Here is an 18,543-nt window from a genome sequence, read left to right as displayed (position 1 = left end):
TGTTGCCCAGCACTAAAGGTTCCGCTGTGAAGGTACTAAGCTCTTTAAGCCCAATCCAAGACTTTTACTCAAGATTGTGTTTACCCTTATGTGAGGGCTGAAGACAAACAAGCAGGAGGACAAAATTCCTGCTTACAAACAAAAACCACATACATAACACTGGAAGAAGCAGATATTTTCTAAATTTTTGGGCAGGAAAAAAGGCAAAAAAATCCTCAGAAAAGTAAGGGAAATATTCTGAACCCACCTCCTTCTTCTATTAGTTCATAAGACTCATCTCTAATTCAGAAACTACAGTACAAGTGACTGTCCCTTGTCTGACAGAAATCTGCAAACAGGTTCTCCTGTTTCATGTAGTCTAAGCACTGAAGCATTAATTTTTTTCTAAGATTTTGACTGAGATTTCCTCAGGGCCTGAGAAAACTTTGCTGTCCTAACTTACATACCTGCTGATAATTCCCACATAAAAACACCAACTTCCAATATCTGACTGCAATAGCAACTATTCACATTAAGGCGTTTAAATGAAAGCATTGTTTAAAGTGTCATTTTCTAGAAAAAGATCACTCTATTCATCAGTTTCTTAATTTCCAAGCTCCAAATTAATCATCACACTGCTACATGTAACATTTGCACAGTATAAAAGTGATATTTGTGATCAGGGTAAAGTTACAGATCTCTCCAGCTTCCCAAATAAGCATAATCAAGAATAATATACTGGTCTAATTTTCCTCAACACCATGCAGATATAAGAAACATAAAATACATACAGAAGAGTTGTGATGAAAAAGACCTTCCTACGAAACTGACATTTCAAAGGAAACCCATCAATATAAATAGGACACACGTATTTAAAATGGATATGTATGTCATTCAAGCATTTCCTAAAATTTAATTCTTAATCAATTATCTAATTCTGCATTCTAGTTCACTATCTGAAGATGGTTCAACATCTACTCAACAATTACTGAGATGAAATTTTGTAGGAAAATAGCCAAAAATATGCCAAAATGCTTCCTTTTGAAACCCTTAAAATCGGGGAAGAAAAGCAAATAATGAGACAGAAGGGAAACAGAAGAACTGAAATAATAAAAAAAAAAAAAATTTAACAGAAATGACATGAAAACAAGAAAAGCCAAAGGGATGACATGAAGGCCAAGAATATTTACCAAAGCTTGACCAATTAATCTGCATTGAAATCTTGAAATCGGAGGACAGAGTTGAACAAACACCCCAAAAAGGACATAGTGTCATTCAAAAAGGAAACTGAAAAATCCAGAAAATTTGGAACTGAGTGACTACAACCAATGGTACAGGGATGAAATGTGGTGCAGTTCAAGAAGGACCAAAACTTGCCAAAACTAATCCAACTGAAATCCCCAAAATCTGGGAAGAAAGGGAAACAAAGAGACAGATGTGAAACAAAAGAACTGAACTAAAAAAAATTAAAAAACAAAACAAAAACAAAAACCCCCAAAAAAACCCACCAAAACTGATAGGACAAACAGTAAAAGCCAATGGGAGGACTTGAAATGCAGGAATATGGACCAAAGCTTGCCTAATTGATTCTCATTGATATCAAAAGATTATATTCCCTCTCCTGAAGGGAAATCCTTCCTTCCAGGAAAGGGAATGAAATCCTGAAACACTCAGGACAGAGTTGAACAAACACTCCAGAAAAGAGATATGGTTATTCAAAAATGAAATTGAAAAATTCTGAAAATTTGACATGAAGTGACTACAACCAATGGTACTGAGATGAAATGTGGTGCAGTGAGAAGGATCAAAATTTGCTAAAGTCATGCAAACTGAAATCCCTAAACTCTGGGAAGAAAGGGAAACAAAGAGACAGAAGAGAAACAGAAGAATTGAAACTTTAAAAAAACTCCAAAAACTACAGGACAGATAAACTGGAAAAGCCAATGGGATGACCTGAAGTGCAGGAATATGGACTCAAGCTTGCCCAATTGATCCTCATTTCCTCATTGAAATAGCTGGATTTCGTTCCCTTTCCTGAAAGGAAATTCTTCCTTTCAGGGAAGGAAATGAAATCTTGAAATTGGAGGAGAGAGTTGAACAAACACTCCAGAAAGAATGTATGGTCATTAAAAAAATCAAGGTGAAGTATCCAGAAAATCTGTAACGGAGACTGATTGAAACTGTTAATGCTTAACTAAACAATGTATTTGTCTTTAGTAGCAGTACTTACAGTAAAAGTTATGTCTTGCTTGTGGGTTCCTCATTTGGTGATGCAATATTCTGGAGTCACCATGCTTTTGTTCTAAGATAAAGCATTTTCTTTATTGCTGTCTTTAAGAAGTCTTCTAAACAAGTCATCTCTTCACAACATATTCTCTTCTGAAGCACAGTTATTTTCTCTCTCCGTATTTCCTGTCCAAGTAGTAACTGTGCAAATAAAGGTAAAGTTGTTAGTAATCAGGACACGTGGCATTTATATAATGTTGTACATTTTCATAGTACTTTACAGATGGCCATTTTACAACATGTTACGAAGTGCCTACAGACCTGAACCAAAATTACTTGGGTCTCTTCAACAATTGAATAATTGCATCTGAAATGTTCAATAAGGTTTAAAAGACCATACCTTCTTTAAATTAGTAAATGAAAACTAGCATTCCCAATAGTTCTTCCTTTCTTAAGCATCATTCATAAGAACCATATGCAGCATGCAGTCTAAATGTTGCTAAAGGTCCCCAGGATGTCAGGTGTGCCTCCAAGTAGAAAATGTGTTCCATTGTTTATAGAAGGAAGATGAGCATTGCTACCATTCTTTTTCTTATTTATGGTTTTTCTAAGGAGCAGTCACAAAATAGGCTGTTAAGCATCTTTTCTCAACTGTATCAATAGTTACTGGTCAGGACGTTGATGAGGAGTTAGTTTTAAGGAGGGAATAACAATCTTTAGAATTTAGTTTTCTTTTTTGTAAGTTTTTTTTGAAATTTGTCTTCCCATCCCTTCCCATGTGCTGCAATATTATGAATATGTCAGAGACACATTTTGAAAAAGGATCCTGATTCATTTAGGTCCTTACCTGCAGTCGTTCACAGACTTGCCAAGTTCAGATGTCATTAATTTGAGGCATATTTCTTATATTTTCATTGAATTCCTTAAAAGAAAATAATGTGTTTCAATTATTCCATATTCTAGAAAATCATATCACAGAGCAATCTTACATAGAAAATCTGTTCTGTTAGTCACAATATTTGTGAAAATATAATTGCCACTACAGTCACATAACAAAGTAGACAAAGAATAGCATTTTAAGTAATGTGGTAATATGGCAATCACATAGCCTTATTCTTAAACTTCTCACACATAATTTTAAATACTTGAAGATGTCATGAGGATTAAGAGAATTACTACAATCATCTTTCTCTCTCTCTCTTAAATAGTCTATATAATCCATTTGTAAATATATGCAGGCACAAGCAAAGGAATATCTTCATCAGCAAAAGAAAGTCTAGCTTGACCTCTGGGATTCTAAAATGCAGCCAAACAACTATGCATGCTTCATTTTCAAGCCACTATTTAATATCCGAGTCTTTTTGACCAAGAGATGAACTCAAAATAACACAATCAGAAAAAACCAGCACCTGTTTCTGAAGGCTGTATCACAGATTACTCATTCCCACTCCTATTCAATGAAATATGAACTTTTTCTCATTAATTTCAGAGGCTGCTAATCTGGATCCAGACTCCAGAAACAGAACCACAAGTGATAGAATTAAAACATGGTTCTCATGTACATTCATATAATGTCATTTCTTAAGATTTTCAAAGATATTCTTAACAGGGAGAAGCATCATATGTGAGCCCCTGTGATAGATACTGCAATAATTTCACGCACCTAAATTTCACAACTTTCCACCAGGAGTTCTAATATTTTGCTTAAAGCCCTGAAGTCAGGTGAACAATGTAGACCACCAGAGTTTTGGTTTTTGTCTTTGATGGTTAGTCTTTTTCTTGTAGTTAAAAGTTAGAAGTATGAGTTGTAGTTGACAAAGACTAAACAAAACAGGAACACAGTAGTATTGTTTATTGACTTTGAAATTTTGTTCCTAGCAAGAGCCATATAGCTATGGTGAAGATGGACATGCAAATTCATGTCCATCTGCCTTGCAGCAAGACTTATCTGTGTGTTGCTACTAATCTCTAGTGTAAGAACTTTAAATTAGAGACTACTTTCTACTTTAGCACATTTATAATACAGAGTCCCAGCTATCCTGTAAGTAACTCAGCTGTTCTGATAGACAATGCTCCTCTGCTCCCATTTAATTTGAAGTGATACAGATCTTTGATCCACCCTTCGGTCTCTCTGTGAAAATAAACCTGTACATGCTACCACCTAAGAACCAACCAAAATCAATACCACAGAAAACCAAACCCCAGGAATCTTGTGTAACAAACAAGAAATTCTTAGAACTGCAAGAACAACCAAAGGTGGTCAAAGCAAGCCTAAAAGCATAAATGATCATTAGAGATTTTCCACATAACATGTGTTTCTGCCCTAATTCTGTTTTGATTGCCTGTCTTTTTTTTTTTTTTTTCCCACAGGCAAACTCATTTGTCTGGGGTGCATGTTTATGAAAATGATTTCAGATGATTGATTCTCTTCACTGAAGCTATTTTTGATCGTTTTGTTATTACAGAAGCACACAAATTGCCTGGTCTCATTTCTGTTAAATTGTGTATCTCAGTTCTGTGAGTAACTGCCACAGCTCCCTGTAAATCTTGTGTGCCTGCACTTGGGCACTGAAAATAATTAGGAAAGTACGAATTGCGTTCACTTCATATGAGACAGTTAATGAAAATCCTCACCTGTAAATCCAGAGTAGGAGAAGAGTTAGACTCGATGAATAAGAGAGTAATTGACAAGTTTTCAAGGAATTCCTAAGGGAATGGGATCTCTGCTGGCTTTTCCACTGAGAATTAGGCCAAATCAAATTATCTTTTCTTTGATTAAATAATGCAAATCTCATTCGTAGTCTAAGACTATGCAGCCATAACTCTGATATCAAGTCTCTTCATGATCTTCAATTTCAGTAATTTGCATTTTCTAGAAACTGAAAAAATATTACAGGTGGTAATATATAGTGATATACCCTATATCAATTTCAATCTTGTCCTTACAGTCTGTTTCCTCTGTTACTTTTCCCTACTCTTTTCTCTCCAACCCTGTCACCAAAAACATTTTTTCAGTCTTATCTGTAGAACACACTTAGATGGTCCAGAAGATTTTCACCTCAGATAGAGAAAATTAGGTTTAGAAAACACATAAAAATTAGCTCCATAAGTTTATCTGCTTTATGAAAAGGTTTTGGCTTTTTTTTTTTAATTTATTCTGCATTTTTGTCCATTTATCTATGCTTTTTTTCCTGTGGTGATTGCAATTTGCAGCTGTGAATATATTACTGAAATGCATAATTTAGACTTTAGGGGGAGAGTTCAAGAACATTCTCAAAATCACTTTACCTGTCTCTCTTTTTCCATCAAAATCTCCACGAATGAATTCCAAGTTCCTCTTGGCAGAATTCCAGCACAGGAAAACACACTTAGTTTTGACTGGTGTGCCACAACCACACACAATGCATACATACAGCAATCTAGGCTTTGGAGCACAGCAGCAAAACACACCTAACTTTTGCAGCATATGTCACAGTTGAGAAAGACACGATACACAGAGCATCATCATACCATTTCAGAAAACATCAACCCATACAAACTAATACCATACCAGAAGGCTTCAAGCATACACCCTCCTGCTTCTTTAGCCCAACCTTTTACACCCCTCATGTTCATGCATTGCACCTCTGTGCCCTCTGTTCCCTTTGGTGGTTGGTCAGTGCACCTGGGAACTCCGTGTCTCGTTACCTTCAATGCTGTTCACCGGCTTTTCACAGCTGTAGCCCATTCGGGATGAGGCTCAGCCACAGCCCCGCTCCCAATTACCACAAACTGTGTGCCTACAGCCAGCCTTAGAATTGACCCCAGAACCATTTTCACTAATGTACCAGAGAAATTTTTACTGTGCTGTATCAGCTAATAGAAGACAGAAAGCATTCTAAGTTTCTGCCTTCTACCATGAGGTATAAACCTATTGACGTATTGTAACAAATAAAACCAATTACTCAGATTGCTTTTCTCTGAAGAAGGTAATAAAACACTTTACTACTGACAAAGTTCAGCGAAGTTCAGATGCTTTCCTCACACCTAAGACATGGAAAACTACCAAAAAAGACAGAGGAAACACTTGAATGTCCCACAAGACAATTCACACTGGCCAGTTACTAAAAGTACTAGGCTAAAGATACCCACCTACTTCGTCATCTGAGTAACTGGCCTCAATGCCTAGTATCTGAGAAAATGGGCCAATTCCAAACACAGCCCAGGTTCACAGCCAGTGCACAGAGACACCTGAGCACACAGGAAGGTTGCTCCCTCAAAGTTTCATCCCATGAGCACATTTAGTCCTCGTCAAGGGGATGAAAACCCAGTAATCAGACCTCAACATCTTCCTAAACATCAACATTGTCCTCTCTCTCTGGTACCTGAAGTTATGTCCTTTTCCTCTTGACCAAAACCAGCTGAGTTTCAGGAATTGCAGGAGTTGATTTTAACCAAACTCACAGTTTGTGTGACACATGCTGCCTAACAGTACTCAGCTTTTAGCGAGCTGTCATTTGCTGCCTCTTACCTTCCAGCTATTACTTCTCACATAAGCCACAATGCCTGAAAATTGTCCCACAGGTAGGCTGTAAACCTATTAACCCTTGAAATGGGCAAGTTTAGCATTTCAGCAAGCAAGTCCCAAATGAAAGCGAGTAAATAAACCACTCTTTTATTGAATCTGTGACTGTCTCCATTGAAGTGACAAACGCTTTCCTTATTTAAATAAAGACATTGGCTATATTGCCCTGTAAAGATACAAATTTCCTAAAAATGTATTGTTTTATATATTAATACCAGATATGCCATTTATAGGGATAAACTGCACCACTGAAAGAGTGACATTATTATGTCATTAATAAAATATTCAAAACAAGTATTTTTCTTATCAAATCTTATCAGATGAATTTAATTCCTTTAGAAATCAATGACAAAGAGCACATTGGAAAATTCCCACATACAACTCTTTAGAATCAGAAATGTAAACTAATTTTCTAAATAAAAATTTGTCCTCTAAGGATAAGGATCCTAAATAACCAATCTTCTATATACAGGTTCTCTAAAAATGCTTCTGTATTCAATCTCATTTTACTGTATTGACTGTACAATACTGGGGCAATACTGACTGTATTCTACTGTAGAAACACAAATATTGGACAAAATAAGGAACTTTGTGCCAGAACTTGAAAAAATTAGGGTTAAAACTGTTCTTGCATAATTCTTCAGTCCCTCAATTACACTGCAATTACATAAAAGTCATGCAATGCCTACAAAATTCTGATCTACTGAAATTGTTGGAGGATAAGGGCTTGAACCTGTGCACCTTCAGTAGTACCACAGGTAAAACTGTAGTATCGCACCATTTATTTCAGGTATAATTAAAATATGTGCAATGATGATTTTGTTTTCATCTGAGGAATAAGAAACAGATCCACAGGAACCAAATTGTGAATTTTAGATGCAATATAATATTTTTAAAGGCATAGACATCTATATGCATCTGTTGGCACAAAAATTACTATTAAATAATAGGAACATTTTTTGTGTTTTCATATTACATACTATATCAATGCAAAACCACAGATGCAGTGAAAGTAAAAGGTGATGAACCCAAAACTAAAGAGAAATTTCTTTTCACTCAGTGTGACAATAATTTAAAAGATCCAAATGGCTACAAGTATTTATGGGATTATTGTTTATGTAGAAGAAGGTCCAGAATTATGTACTTGTCATGAAAGGTGCTGAAGAAATTAATATCATCTTAATTAAATTTCTTTCTTAATTAAAATATTTATTAATATTTAAGATTATAAATCATGCAAAACATGTAAGAAAGAACAGGTTAAAGGATGGATATGGAAAAAAAGCACTAGAATGAATATGAGGAAATAGCAGTAAAATACAATAACAGAATCAGAAAGACTAAGAAGCAAAATTAGTTTTAAAAGCAATGATTGATAGGGGGAAAAAAACAACCAAGGGGGTTCAATTAATACTTCAAAATTCAGTGAAAAACAAAGGAAAATACAGACTTGTTACTTCACGAGGGAAAAAGGAAAGAACAGATGACTCAGAAAGGTTGAAGTCTAACGAAATAAGGAAGACTGTGCAATTAACATCATCCTACTCACCTTACTAAGCTGGAGTTCCCCCCAAGAATGAAACACCCCATGTCTCCATGGAAAAATCTATGTAACCGTGAGGTAAGTTAATGGCAGTCACCAAGTTGCTGTTAAATTAATATTTATGCTTTGGCCATTAAAGTCTGGGAAGGAAAAATTAACTACTTCAGCCATTTTACATGGAACAGTGTGACATGAGAATGTATTTGGCTTTTAGGGAAAAGGATAGGAGTATGACAACTTGTGTTTCTAAGAAAAGCACTCTCATCATGAATGATATTGCAGCAGCCTTAGATATGGCCTCTTAGCCAACAGTTAGGGAAAGGAATGAGTGCTCATGAGAAGGCTGCCAACTTGGAGGAGAGAATGGAGTACAAATAGAGAAATTTGGGTAACCAACAATCCAATTCTGTCCTGTTTTAATCTGGCACATCTTTCAACTATTTACTGCATTCTTTTTTTTCTTGTAAGATCATCCTCCTCCAAAGAAGAGAGAAACAGCCTTTCCTTAAGCAGATGATCTCTTCATACATGCTCACAAACTCCCAATTTCAGCCCAGCCAAGGATGGATTTTGGAAGCTGGATTCTGTTCCTGCTGGATGAACAGAATCAGATGGATGCTGTCTGCAGCTAGATCTGCAGTAACTTGCTATGCCCAACAGATCTGTGGAGCCAGGCTTAATTTGAAGACTGTGAGACTGTATCACTAGAAAGAGACAGCATAAATCCATATCCCTAGCATGAAAATGGAGTTATTTACTGTGGCTTTTCAGAAACTGACTAAAACTTTGTTTCAATTATACAAGAGTACATTTCAGTTATAGAAAAAAATGGGTGCTTTTGTATATTTGAGGCAGACAGATGGCTACTCTGTCTTAGAAAAACGGAGCTGCATATTAGAAAAACAATACCCCATAAAATAATATTTAAATATTTATACATAAAATAGGTGATGCCAGACATTCAAACATTTCACACATGTCGTTTGCATTCAGTTAAGCTGTTGTGTTGGATGATGGCAATGTGACATTAGGAAATTGAAATGAGCCTTTCTGATGAGTCTGACTGCCATCCAAGTAGCATCTCTGGAGCAAGACTGGCTTCCTAAGTTGTTCACATCCCCACCACCCACTCAGAATTTCTGGTATAAGTCTCAAATCTACATTTCTATAGTAGAGAGGTGAAAAATCTTACCCAAGAAACATCAACCCATAAATGGGTTGAACCAAGAGCCTGTCTAATAGCTATATTTTTCTTTCAGTGCTGCTGGGCAGTGTATTCCAGATGGTGGGGGTGCTGTGAGTATCTCCCTTTGCCTTCATCTGAAGGAAGGCAAAAGCTCCACGGTCCTTTGAAAAGGTCAGTATTAGTAATTCTCTTGGTAACAGCATTAAGAAAATCCAAGCCTGCAGGTTGCCTATTAAATACAATAATTATATTAATGGACATCCATTACAGATGTACCTCATCCTTTCTAATGATTTCATAACCACGAGGAACAAAATGATTTCTATTTCCCATGGAGTACATATGTCAGATTTAATGGTCTGAAAGATGAATAAGTACTGAGCTGCTAAATCCAAACTAGCATCCATGAAAATCAAAATGTTCTCCATTGCTCTGAAACCAAAGGCATTAGATATTTTCAGGTCATGATCTGAAACATAATATAATCTTCTGACCAGCAGGGAAAAGGACTAAACAGAAATATTTCCAGCCATTTCTATACAAAGTATAGAAAATCACTTCTAAAAAGTGAATGAGTTTAAATCTGTACCCAAACTACTCCAACGGACAAGGGACTCCAAAGTTGCTGTATTCCATAATAAGAAACTGTATTGTTCTTCCATGGACTTACAGATATTTGGGTTCTATAAATAGATAATTAAAAGCATGCATTTCCTCCTACAGCAATACGGGGAGATGCTGCTAACTGGTGTGCTTGAAGAAGGGAATTTACTCTTTGCCAATTCACCAAGTGAGTGAAGAGTCATACTAATAATGGATCCTGTTCCTTCTTCCTCCTGTAGTGTTAGTTCCACAGTCAAGAAAAAGTCTTACGGGGATACAGAGGTGTTATCCCACTCCTGTGACAAATTTACATTTCAAGGCCAGCAACAATCATACTAGATGGGGGAAAAAAATACAGGCTAGGATGAGTACAGGAGAGGACTCCATCTCTACTGTGTGGACTGTAGCAACTTGGAAAAGCAAGTCAAAGACAGGAACAGGAAAACTGCAGAAGCTTTCACACCTTTTGTTCCTCCCAAATCCTTTATAAGCTAAGTTATAAGCAACTGTCCCAGGGAAAGCTGAGGAATAAGTCAACAGGGCAATGTAAGTAACCAAACTCAATTTCCTTGCCACCACTTATAATCATGACAAGGAGCAGTTAACCCAATTCCAGTCTTAGCCTCAACCATTAACTTTTGCAACAGAAATAAATTTTCCTTCCCACATTGCTGGAAATCTTTGCAGCAGCTCTGTCACAACACAAGTAGCAAGAGAAAAACTGTTTGACAACCTTGTTTAGCCTATATCTTCTCTGTGATGTTGGAATTATATCTCTCTGACCTTTCTTCTCACCAACCAGTCATTTTACATGTTGTTTTTGCATTTCATCTGAATGTTGCCAGTTACCAGAAGAAAAAAACAAATCATCACACATATCCCTAAATCCAGCTGAAGGCACTAAATGTAACAGTGTGATAAAATGATACCAATTACATTACATTAAAAATCCAAGCACCTAAGAGCATGAAAATTAATAATTAAGAACATCAAACTGCTGCCCATGATATCACCACATTATGCCTATTTCAACATAACACCATTAACTGTCACACCTACATTGTTTCAAAAATGCATAATTTTGTTTTCTTGATGTCAGTAGCTAAAAGTGTTCACTGAAAAGAGTGGGTTCTGGGTGGAATGTACATAGAAACAGGAAAAAAAAGAAGGAAACATTACTTAGCTGTTAGAAATAAGTTGTATTGAGTAGTGCACCTTGGCTTCTCCTGATGGGGAATGAAAGACATGAAGTATATCAACTCAAACAGATAATGCCATGGAGGTCTAGCAAAATCAGAAGCACAAAACACAAAGACAATCAGATGCAGGATTTAGTCCAGGCATAGGGCTGCTATAGAACAGCTTCTCCAGCAAAGACAGTCTAAACTTGCAAATTACTATCCCCACCCCTAAATCTCAGCATTTTCCACCAAGTTTATATTGCATGAAGTCAGGCCATGCTTTCGGAAGTAGGAATGAATCATCTGTTATTATTTTACACCAGGTCATTCAAAATAGAAAACTCAATCTGACCACTTTAATGTAAGAATGTCATATTTCAATCATGCTAACCTGAATTTTTCTGCATAAAACCTATATAAAGGAGTTTGAATAAGCATTTGTACAAATTTTTACAATTCAACAATTGCAGTTATCTTTGTATTCTCTTTCTTTAAACCAACATGAAATATTCCATAGAGATGAACATGGAAAACACATTTCAAAACAGTATTCACAACTCTGAATTTCACATTCTCATGTGCAGGAACTGGGACCTAATCTGAAACCAGTCTCTTTTATAAGTCCATGGGAACTGTGCCATTCACTTTACCCATGTTGGAACATCACCTATGTTCCCATATAACTCAGAAACTAAAACATCAAGGCTGAATTTTGCAGGTTTGCTCTTGCACAACATTTTTTATTTGTTGTTGTTTAAGCAGAACTCCTTGCAGTACTTGAAATACTGCTCGTGTTATTTGAACCATTATCCTAAAGGGAGACAAGAACAGCTTTCAAAGTATTCAGGTAGTATCTCCAAAAATACATGAGAGATGAAACCTGAAGATGGATTTCACAAGCTGAAAGAGAATAGATCATACTGAATTATTCATCCAGCTCCAAACATTGATTAAATCCATAGCTGGTGGCTGAGGGCTAAAGCCAACACAGATTTACAACTGAACAAAATTTTGTACCAGAAATAGTTCCATCAGTAGTGTTGCAGAGCAAGCTGCAGTTTCTCCTTCTCTCATTTTTGAGATACACTCAGTTAAGATCTTATTATCATGCTTATATAAGAGAGGGGGAGAAGAGGACTTACATTTTTCTAACTTGGAGTTCAAAGACAATAGATGCCTCTTTGCTTTACAAGAAGAGACTCTTCTATAAAATTTTGTTGTGATAACAGAAGTATGTAAGTTCAGGCAATATGTGGAGCTGGCTTTAAAACAATGTTAGCTATTGATTAAGGAATATGGATAATTAGTTTAAATTCTTGAAACTGCAACAAGAGCAGTCAGAAGTTTCTTTCTGTGTTTAAACTGGCAACATCTGAGTAGTTGCTATTTGCAAGTGTAAAATATTAGGTCATGGCCATTGCAGAAAGCAGAATATCTGACTTGATCAGTCAATAGTCAAAAATTATTTAGAAAGTCATATGTCCCTACATTCTCTAAAACTCATCAAAATATGGGTGTTGCACAAGCAGGCTTGATAAAATCAGACTACTGTCATGGTCTGTTATGAATGCACAAGGCAGACAACTGCTGGTGTACCAAGCAGAAATTCAATCATATCAGATGTTTCTCAAGATGTATAGCTTGTTGTTTGTGTTCTGCCTATGGAGAGTTTTGTTAAGGGAAGCCAAGTACTGATGAAATCCTTTGACTTTGCAGGCTCCCTTTTTACTGATGACTATTTATTCTGAAGTTTAATCTGTCAAACTGGAGGAGTAGGAGGCAGCAGAATGCCCTACAAAGTGCTATGATTTCTGTACCAGTAGAGTGCATGTATATGTGTAATTCATACTGAAATGACATTTGTCATCTACACTTTCCTGTGTTGTTTAGGGCACAAAAGTAAAAAAGATGAGTCATTTTTGTTTTGATTATTTTCAAGAGAGTAATTAGAAAATGTTGGAGTTGACTTGTATACAATGCTTTCAAAGGATTCTCTAAGTCACTTCTCCTCCTATTTCTCCTCCTATTTTCTCCTCCTATTTGGTTTTCTATTGGCAGAATTATATTTGCTTGAATGGAATCGCTCTTAATGTAGTCAAGTGTGAGAACAAAACAATTTAATTCCTTTGTCTTTTCCAAATCAGCATTGATGTGATACTCCCAGTTCTTTCAACACATCTATGATCTTAAAAAAATATCATGGTACAAAAGCTAGTCTTCTTTAATCTGTTCTATCTTGGTGAAATTCCAAGCTTCATGTCATTTTTGTTGCTAATATTACCTCATTTCAAAATAAGTCTTTGTACATTTTTTCAGCTCAAAACTTTCCTTAATATAATTGCTATAATTGTACTTTAACTAGAGCACTTGAATGGTTGAGAAAAACACCTTATTAAATCTATAATAAAATAGGGACTGAACAATTATATGCTGGCAGGGAAAAAAAAAACCACCAGCAACCACACATGACAAAGGTTGCACAGTGCCTTGATGATCTGACTGTGGCTCTCTGATTGATGAACAGCAGTAGTTATGCATGAAAGAGTGTGGGTGCCTCGAGCGTATCTCTGCCTTCAGAGAAGCCAGGGAAAAGCAAAAACAAAGTACTTTGCAGAAACCCACTCTCTTGCCTGGACTGATATGCATACAAAATAAAGAATATGCATTAAACATGAGTGAGTGGAATGCAGGAAGTATATGTCCTCATATATACTCAGTTTCAGCAGATTCATCCAAATTAATCTCCTGTGCTATTTCTGTGCAGCCATTTAACACAGAAAAAATCGGGCTTGCTCTTGACTTGTGCTCTGACATGAAGCAAACCAGTGACAATAAATGTGAAAAATTAGGAGATCTAGTCCCTTAATCACCTGAGAAGTGACAGCGTCAGGTTAAAAGGTATCCAGCCACTCTGCCAGAAGTGAGCAGGAAGTTCACCACAAATAGCAGAAAACATTCAGTGCCAATGGCAGAAGGCATCAACCACCTATTGGCAACTCTGTGGCATTGCTGAGGCAAGTATTCCACCTTTTCCTAGACTCCATAGGACAGACAGACATCAATCCCACACAACTTCAGCTGCCACAAATGCGGAAAAAATTTAATAAGAATTCAGGAGGAAAGGAGAACTTTGAGAATCTGCAGAACATGAAAACCACAGTAAAACAATTCTCGTCTCTATTTGTAATATCTGTATACACCAGTGTCTAGACTGGAAAACACTTCCACAGAGCATTCCCCAGGAACAACATTAGTATCTGCACTTTCTAGAAGAGTAGCCCAGTCTTTGCAGCTGGTGTTTTTTTAAAGGCTGCACGGCAAATATGAACACAAATTTTGACCAGTATAAGAAGGGCATGTGAAAAACAACAGCACACTGATTTTTAAGGTTCAGGGAAATAAAATATTACAGAATTATGGTGGGTGGCGGGGGGATGGATGGACGGGGGGCAGGGTTTTTGTTGTTTGTCTTGGTAACTAGTAAAATCAGATGATGGAGAATTTATAATTGAACTCTATTGTGCTAAACTTTTAAAGAAAGTACCCACTGACTTTTTAGCTACATTCTGCTGTTTCATAGAAATCCCATCACAATTAAATTCTTCTGTAGAGGACTTAATTTTACCCTCTGTTATAGTGATAATTCACCCAGTTTTCTTTCCTGCAAAAATTCTGAGAAGGAATCATAATTTTCAGCAACACATAATTGTTTTCTACAGTTACAACTATGGGTCATACTGATTACATGATGCTTTAATGACAAAAGTCCACTGGCTGGAAAACAAAATTCACTGGACAAAAATCCACCTTTGTGTTGGTAAAGAAATAATTACATCCAGTGTCTGTACCTAAATCAATACCAATCCTTGCTACTGTATTGCACAGAAATGTCTACAAGTAATTACTGTGTCTTAAAATGTAATCTTTATGGTGACTCAGGGAAATGGAGGATAAGTTTTCCCAACTGTTATATGTTAGCAATCCAAGACCTATTTTTGCCAGTTTTTGATCAATATCTTTCCACTACTGTGTTCTTCTGAAATTATACATACATCCCTGTGAAAAAAAAAAACCCCACACTGAATATTTGCTCTTTAGGATTTTCTCATTTGCAAAGCTGTATAGAAGATTCCTTTCCTTTTTAGCCCAGGATGTTTCAGTGTTTTATTTTTATCTGACCCAAATATCCCAAAACCTAAAAGTAGCTGGTTTTATCAATGCACAGTCATTAGGAAGCATCACACAAAAATAAACAACACACTTTCTGTTGCATCCTACCTTAAAACTCAAGAGACAAAGCAACTTTTAGACCATCACAATTTGGTGAACAACTCTTGTTCTCATGCATTCTGTAGTCCTTAGTTCTTTCAGTATGACCGGGAAGATGTTCCCACAGGAAGTTATCCTAGAGCAAGTCAATTGCCATCTAAGGACTTACACCTGGAATGTGGCCCTTTTGTGTATGGATACAGCTCAAGGAGGAGATCAGCACATTATAATGCAGCCCTGTCATACAAGAAGCTCTTTTTCCTGCAGGGAGATCTAAAGTACCTTGACTTGGGCATTTAGAAATCTAGAAACTGATTAAAATTCTGGAATATTCTGACAGCAGCTGCTTTAAGCAGATGTTACCAGATGATAATATTTGTGTGGGTACCACATCATCTGGCAAGGAACAAGCTAATGATGCACAAAATGCTTTGATGCACAGCCTTCAAGCAGTAAACTTAAAGTGATATGAGGCCATACAAGGAGTCATCTACACTGCTCTGAAATTCTGCGTGATACAAACAATTTTTTACCAATACAAGTGCACAGGTAAGGAGTCACTAAGTTATTTGGCACATAATCATTGTTGGTACTAAAAAGAGCATAATTCCTCAAAATTACTAATATTTGTGAACATCTATGGAAATTTGCAGAAAGCTATAGAACATGTTTTAGATTTATGCATTTGGGATGGTGGGTGTTTGGAACATAAAATTCCAGCAGTCACATGGAGTTTGAAGCACAGGCCTCTTTCAGTCACATTTTGGAAATGGAACACAATGATATCCTAAAACCCCAAAACCAACCAAGCCTGTCAAGTTTAAGGAAAACCACTGGAAAACTCAGGAGATACTACTTATATGGGAATATCTTCAACACAGACAAGACTAGAGCTGTTCCCTGCAAAGAACAACTTCGTATTTCAAGGCAGCTGGTATCAGAGCTATCTGCTCCATGTATATGTATAAGAGGCTCTGATTCAACTCCTTTGATATAAATTACATGATTGATAACAGAAAAATGACATAAAGAGTAAGTGGATTTCTTGCACTGGTCTTGCAAGGAGGTGTGAAGACTCTGAAGGCTCAAAGCATCAGTTTCCTGGGGATTTTTATTTATTGAAGAAATCTATGGAGCATTGTTCATGCACAAGTAAAAGTATCAACACCTATTTAACCATGTGTTATTTCAAGAAATACATGGTTGTGGTCTGCATTTCAATTCTTACTCCAGAGTTCACACATCCTATTTGTAACCAACCCAGCTATGGAAAATGCAAAACTAAAAATAGGCCTTCACACACACCTTGATTTCACTCTTTCATTCAATCCTTGAATACTTGCACTAAAAAAATGAGAACCTTTTTAAAGTATATACTTTTACAGATCAGGGCTCAGTTGGAATCTCTCTGAAAATCATGTTGAACAGGTAGCCTGCTGATTTAAATTGCAGTGTTGAAACCTTTACAAAAGAACACAAAATAATACCAAGTGATTAGTTCAACATTTTTGTGTGCTTGAAAGCTCTGAATTTGGGAATTTTGTTTGTTTCACTTAAAAAATGAAGCTGGCTTGAAATAAATAATTTATTTCTCAGAAAATACAGTTTTCATAAAAGATGAGAAGTCTTCTGACAGATAAACAAAGTTTCACCAAGGTCAGATAAATTATGTTCATGAATATATACCTTTATAAAGCACAAATATGTAATTCATTACTAGTTATACTTCTCTTAGGTAAGACCCCCTTAGGTATGCATATGCTGCACAATCAACTGTTTAAAATAAACTAGAAGGAAATTCACTATGGATGGTCTAAGTCTGGTCACTGGTCTGTGACTCTGGTGGTTATCCTTTGTTCCTCTATCTTGCTGTTCAGGACTTCTGAGAAAGTAATTAGAGTGATAATTTTTGTCCTTAGAAATTTAAGACAGAATAATCACATCAAATCATGTAAAATTGTTTGTGTATTTTCTTATTTGTTCTGTTCAATGATTTCTCCAGGACAACTATTTTATTCAATATCCTCAGTATATTAGCATCCTGCAGTAATGTATTTAGGTTGGGCATGTTTATTATATTTATTAAACAAAGGACAAAAATAACAGAATGAGACATAATAGAACACATACATCTTCTGTGCAGTTAGAAAGCAATGTATTTCATTGTTTCTCATTCATAATTGTTGATTTAACTGGAAGTCAACAACAGATTCTAAATTCAATACAATTTACTTGGTACAAACCAAATTCTGTTCCAGAGGTTTGAGCAACCCTGAACTTTTAAGTACTACTGTAGCCCTATAAGTTTCTGTGGCAACAGTGAGGAATTCCCACTAAAATGTATCTGGATGTCTGCACTGGGAGGAGAGATATATCCTGCATAGCCCTGTGTCCATCAGCAAGGCTATGGTCACATAATCTTCTGCCTACCTGTTGTGTGGGGCTCTGGCACGTTAAGAAACCTGGACCATGTTTTCTCTTCATTCTCCCAACAGCTGAGGTTTGAGAGAAGCTCTTGTGCGAGAGTGTAAAGCCAGAATCCAGCTGTGCTGTTTGGAATGAGCTGGGGAGTAGACAAGAGTGAGCAAGAGCTATGAATCACCCAAAATGCCAATGGCACAAGGCCAGGGGCTCAGGACCAGGTTACAAGCACCTGGGGCCACCCCTGCTGTTCCCCACTCCTGAAGTGAAGCCATCAGGTCAAGGATGTGGAAGAGTGGCATACAGCATTACCTATTCCCATATGCAGAGGGGAACTGGTGCAACTTCCAATAACCTCCATATCCACCCAGAATAATGAGACAGTCAGCTCAGCACCTGAGCACCTGTCTAAGAATTGCCACACGTATACACACAGAAGAGATTACTAGAACAGCATAAACAAAAATCATCTCACTTGGCAGACCCTCACAGATTATTCACACCATGTATCTCACAGACTCATCTGTCATCATTTTACCATGACTTACTTCAACACTTCTACTTTCCCCAG

At 36.6% G+C, this 18,543-nt stretch overlaps 1 protein-coding gene across 1 annotated transcript in view; it reads right to left on the bottom strand.

Annotated features, from left to right (window-relative positions):
• KCNK2 (potassium two pore domain channel subfamily K member 2) overlaps positions 1-18,543 on the bottom strand; it is a 141,217-nt gene that overhangs the window by 115,305 nt on the left and 7,369 nt on the right. The window contains exons 2-3 of the mRNA XM_038132321.1: positions 3,053-3,127; positions 2,210-2,406 (exon numbers count right to left, since the gene is read on the bottom strand). Coding sequence (XP_037988249.1) covers positions 2,210-2,243 — 34 coding nt within the window. The 5' untranslated portion in view covers positions 2,244-2,406; positions 3,053-3,127. The remainder of the gene's footprint in view (positions 1-2,209; positions 2,407-3,052; positions 3,128-18,543) is intronic.

Source organism: Motacilla alba, chromosome 3, assembly GCF_015832195.1.
Source record: "Motacilla alba alba isolate MOTALB_02 chromosome 3, Motacilla_alba_V1.0_pri, whole genome shotgun sequence".
Lineage (NCBI taxonomy): Eukaryota > Metazoa > Chordata > Aves > Passeriformes > Motacillidae > Motacilla > Motacilla alba.
This window is presented reverse-complemented; position numbering and strand designations above follow the sequence as displayed.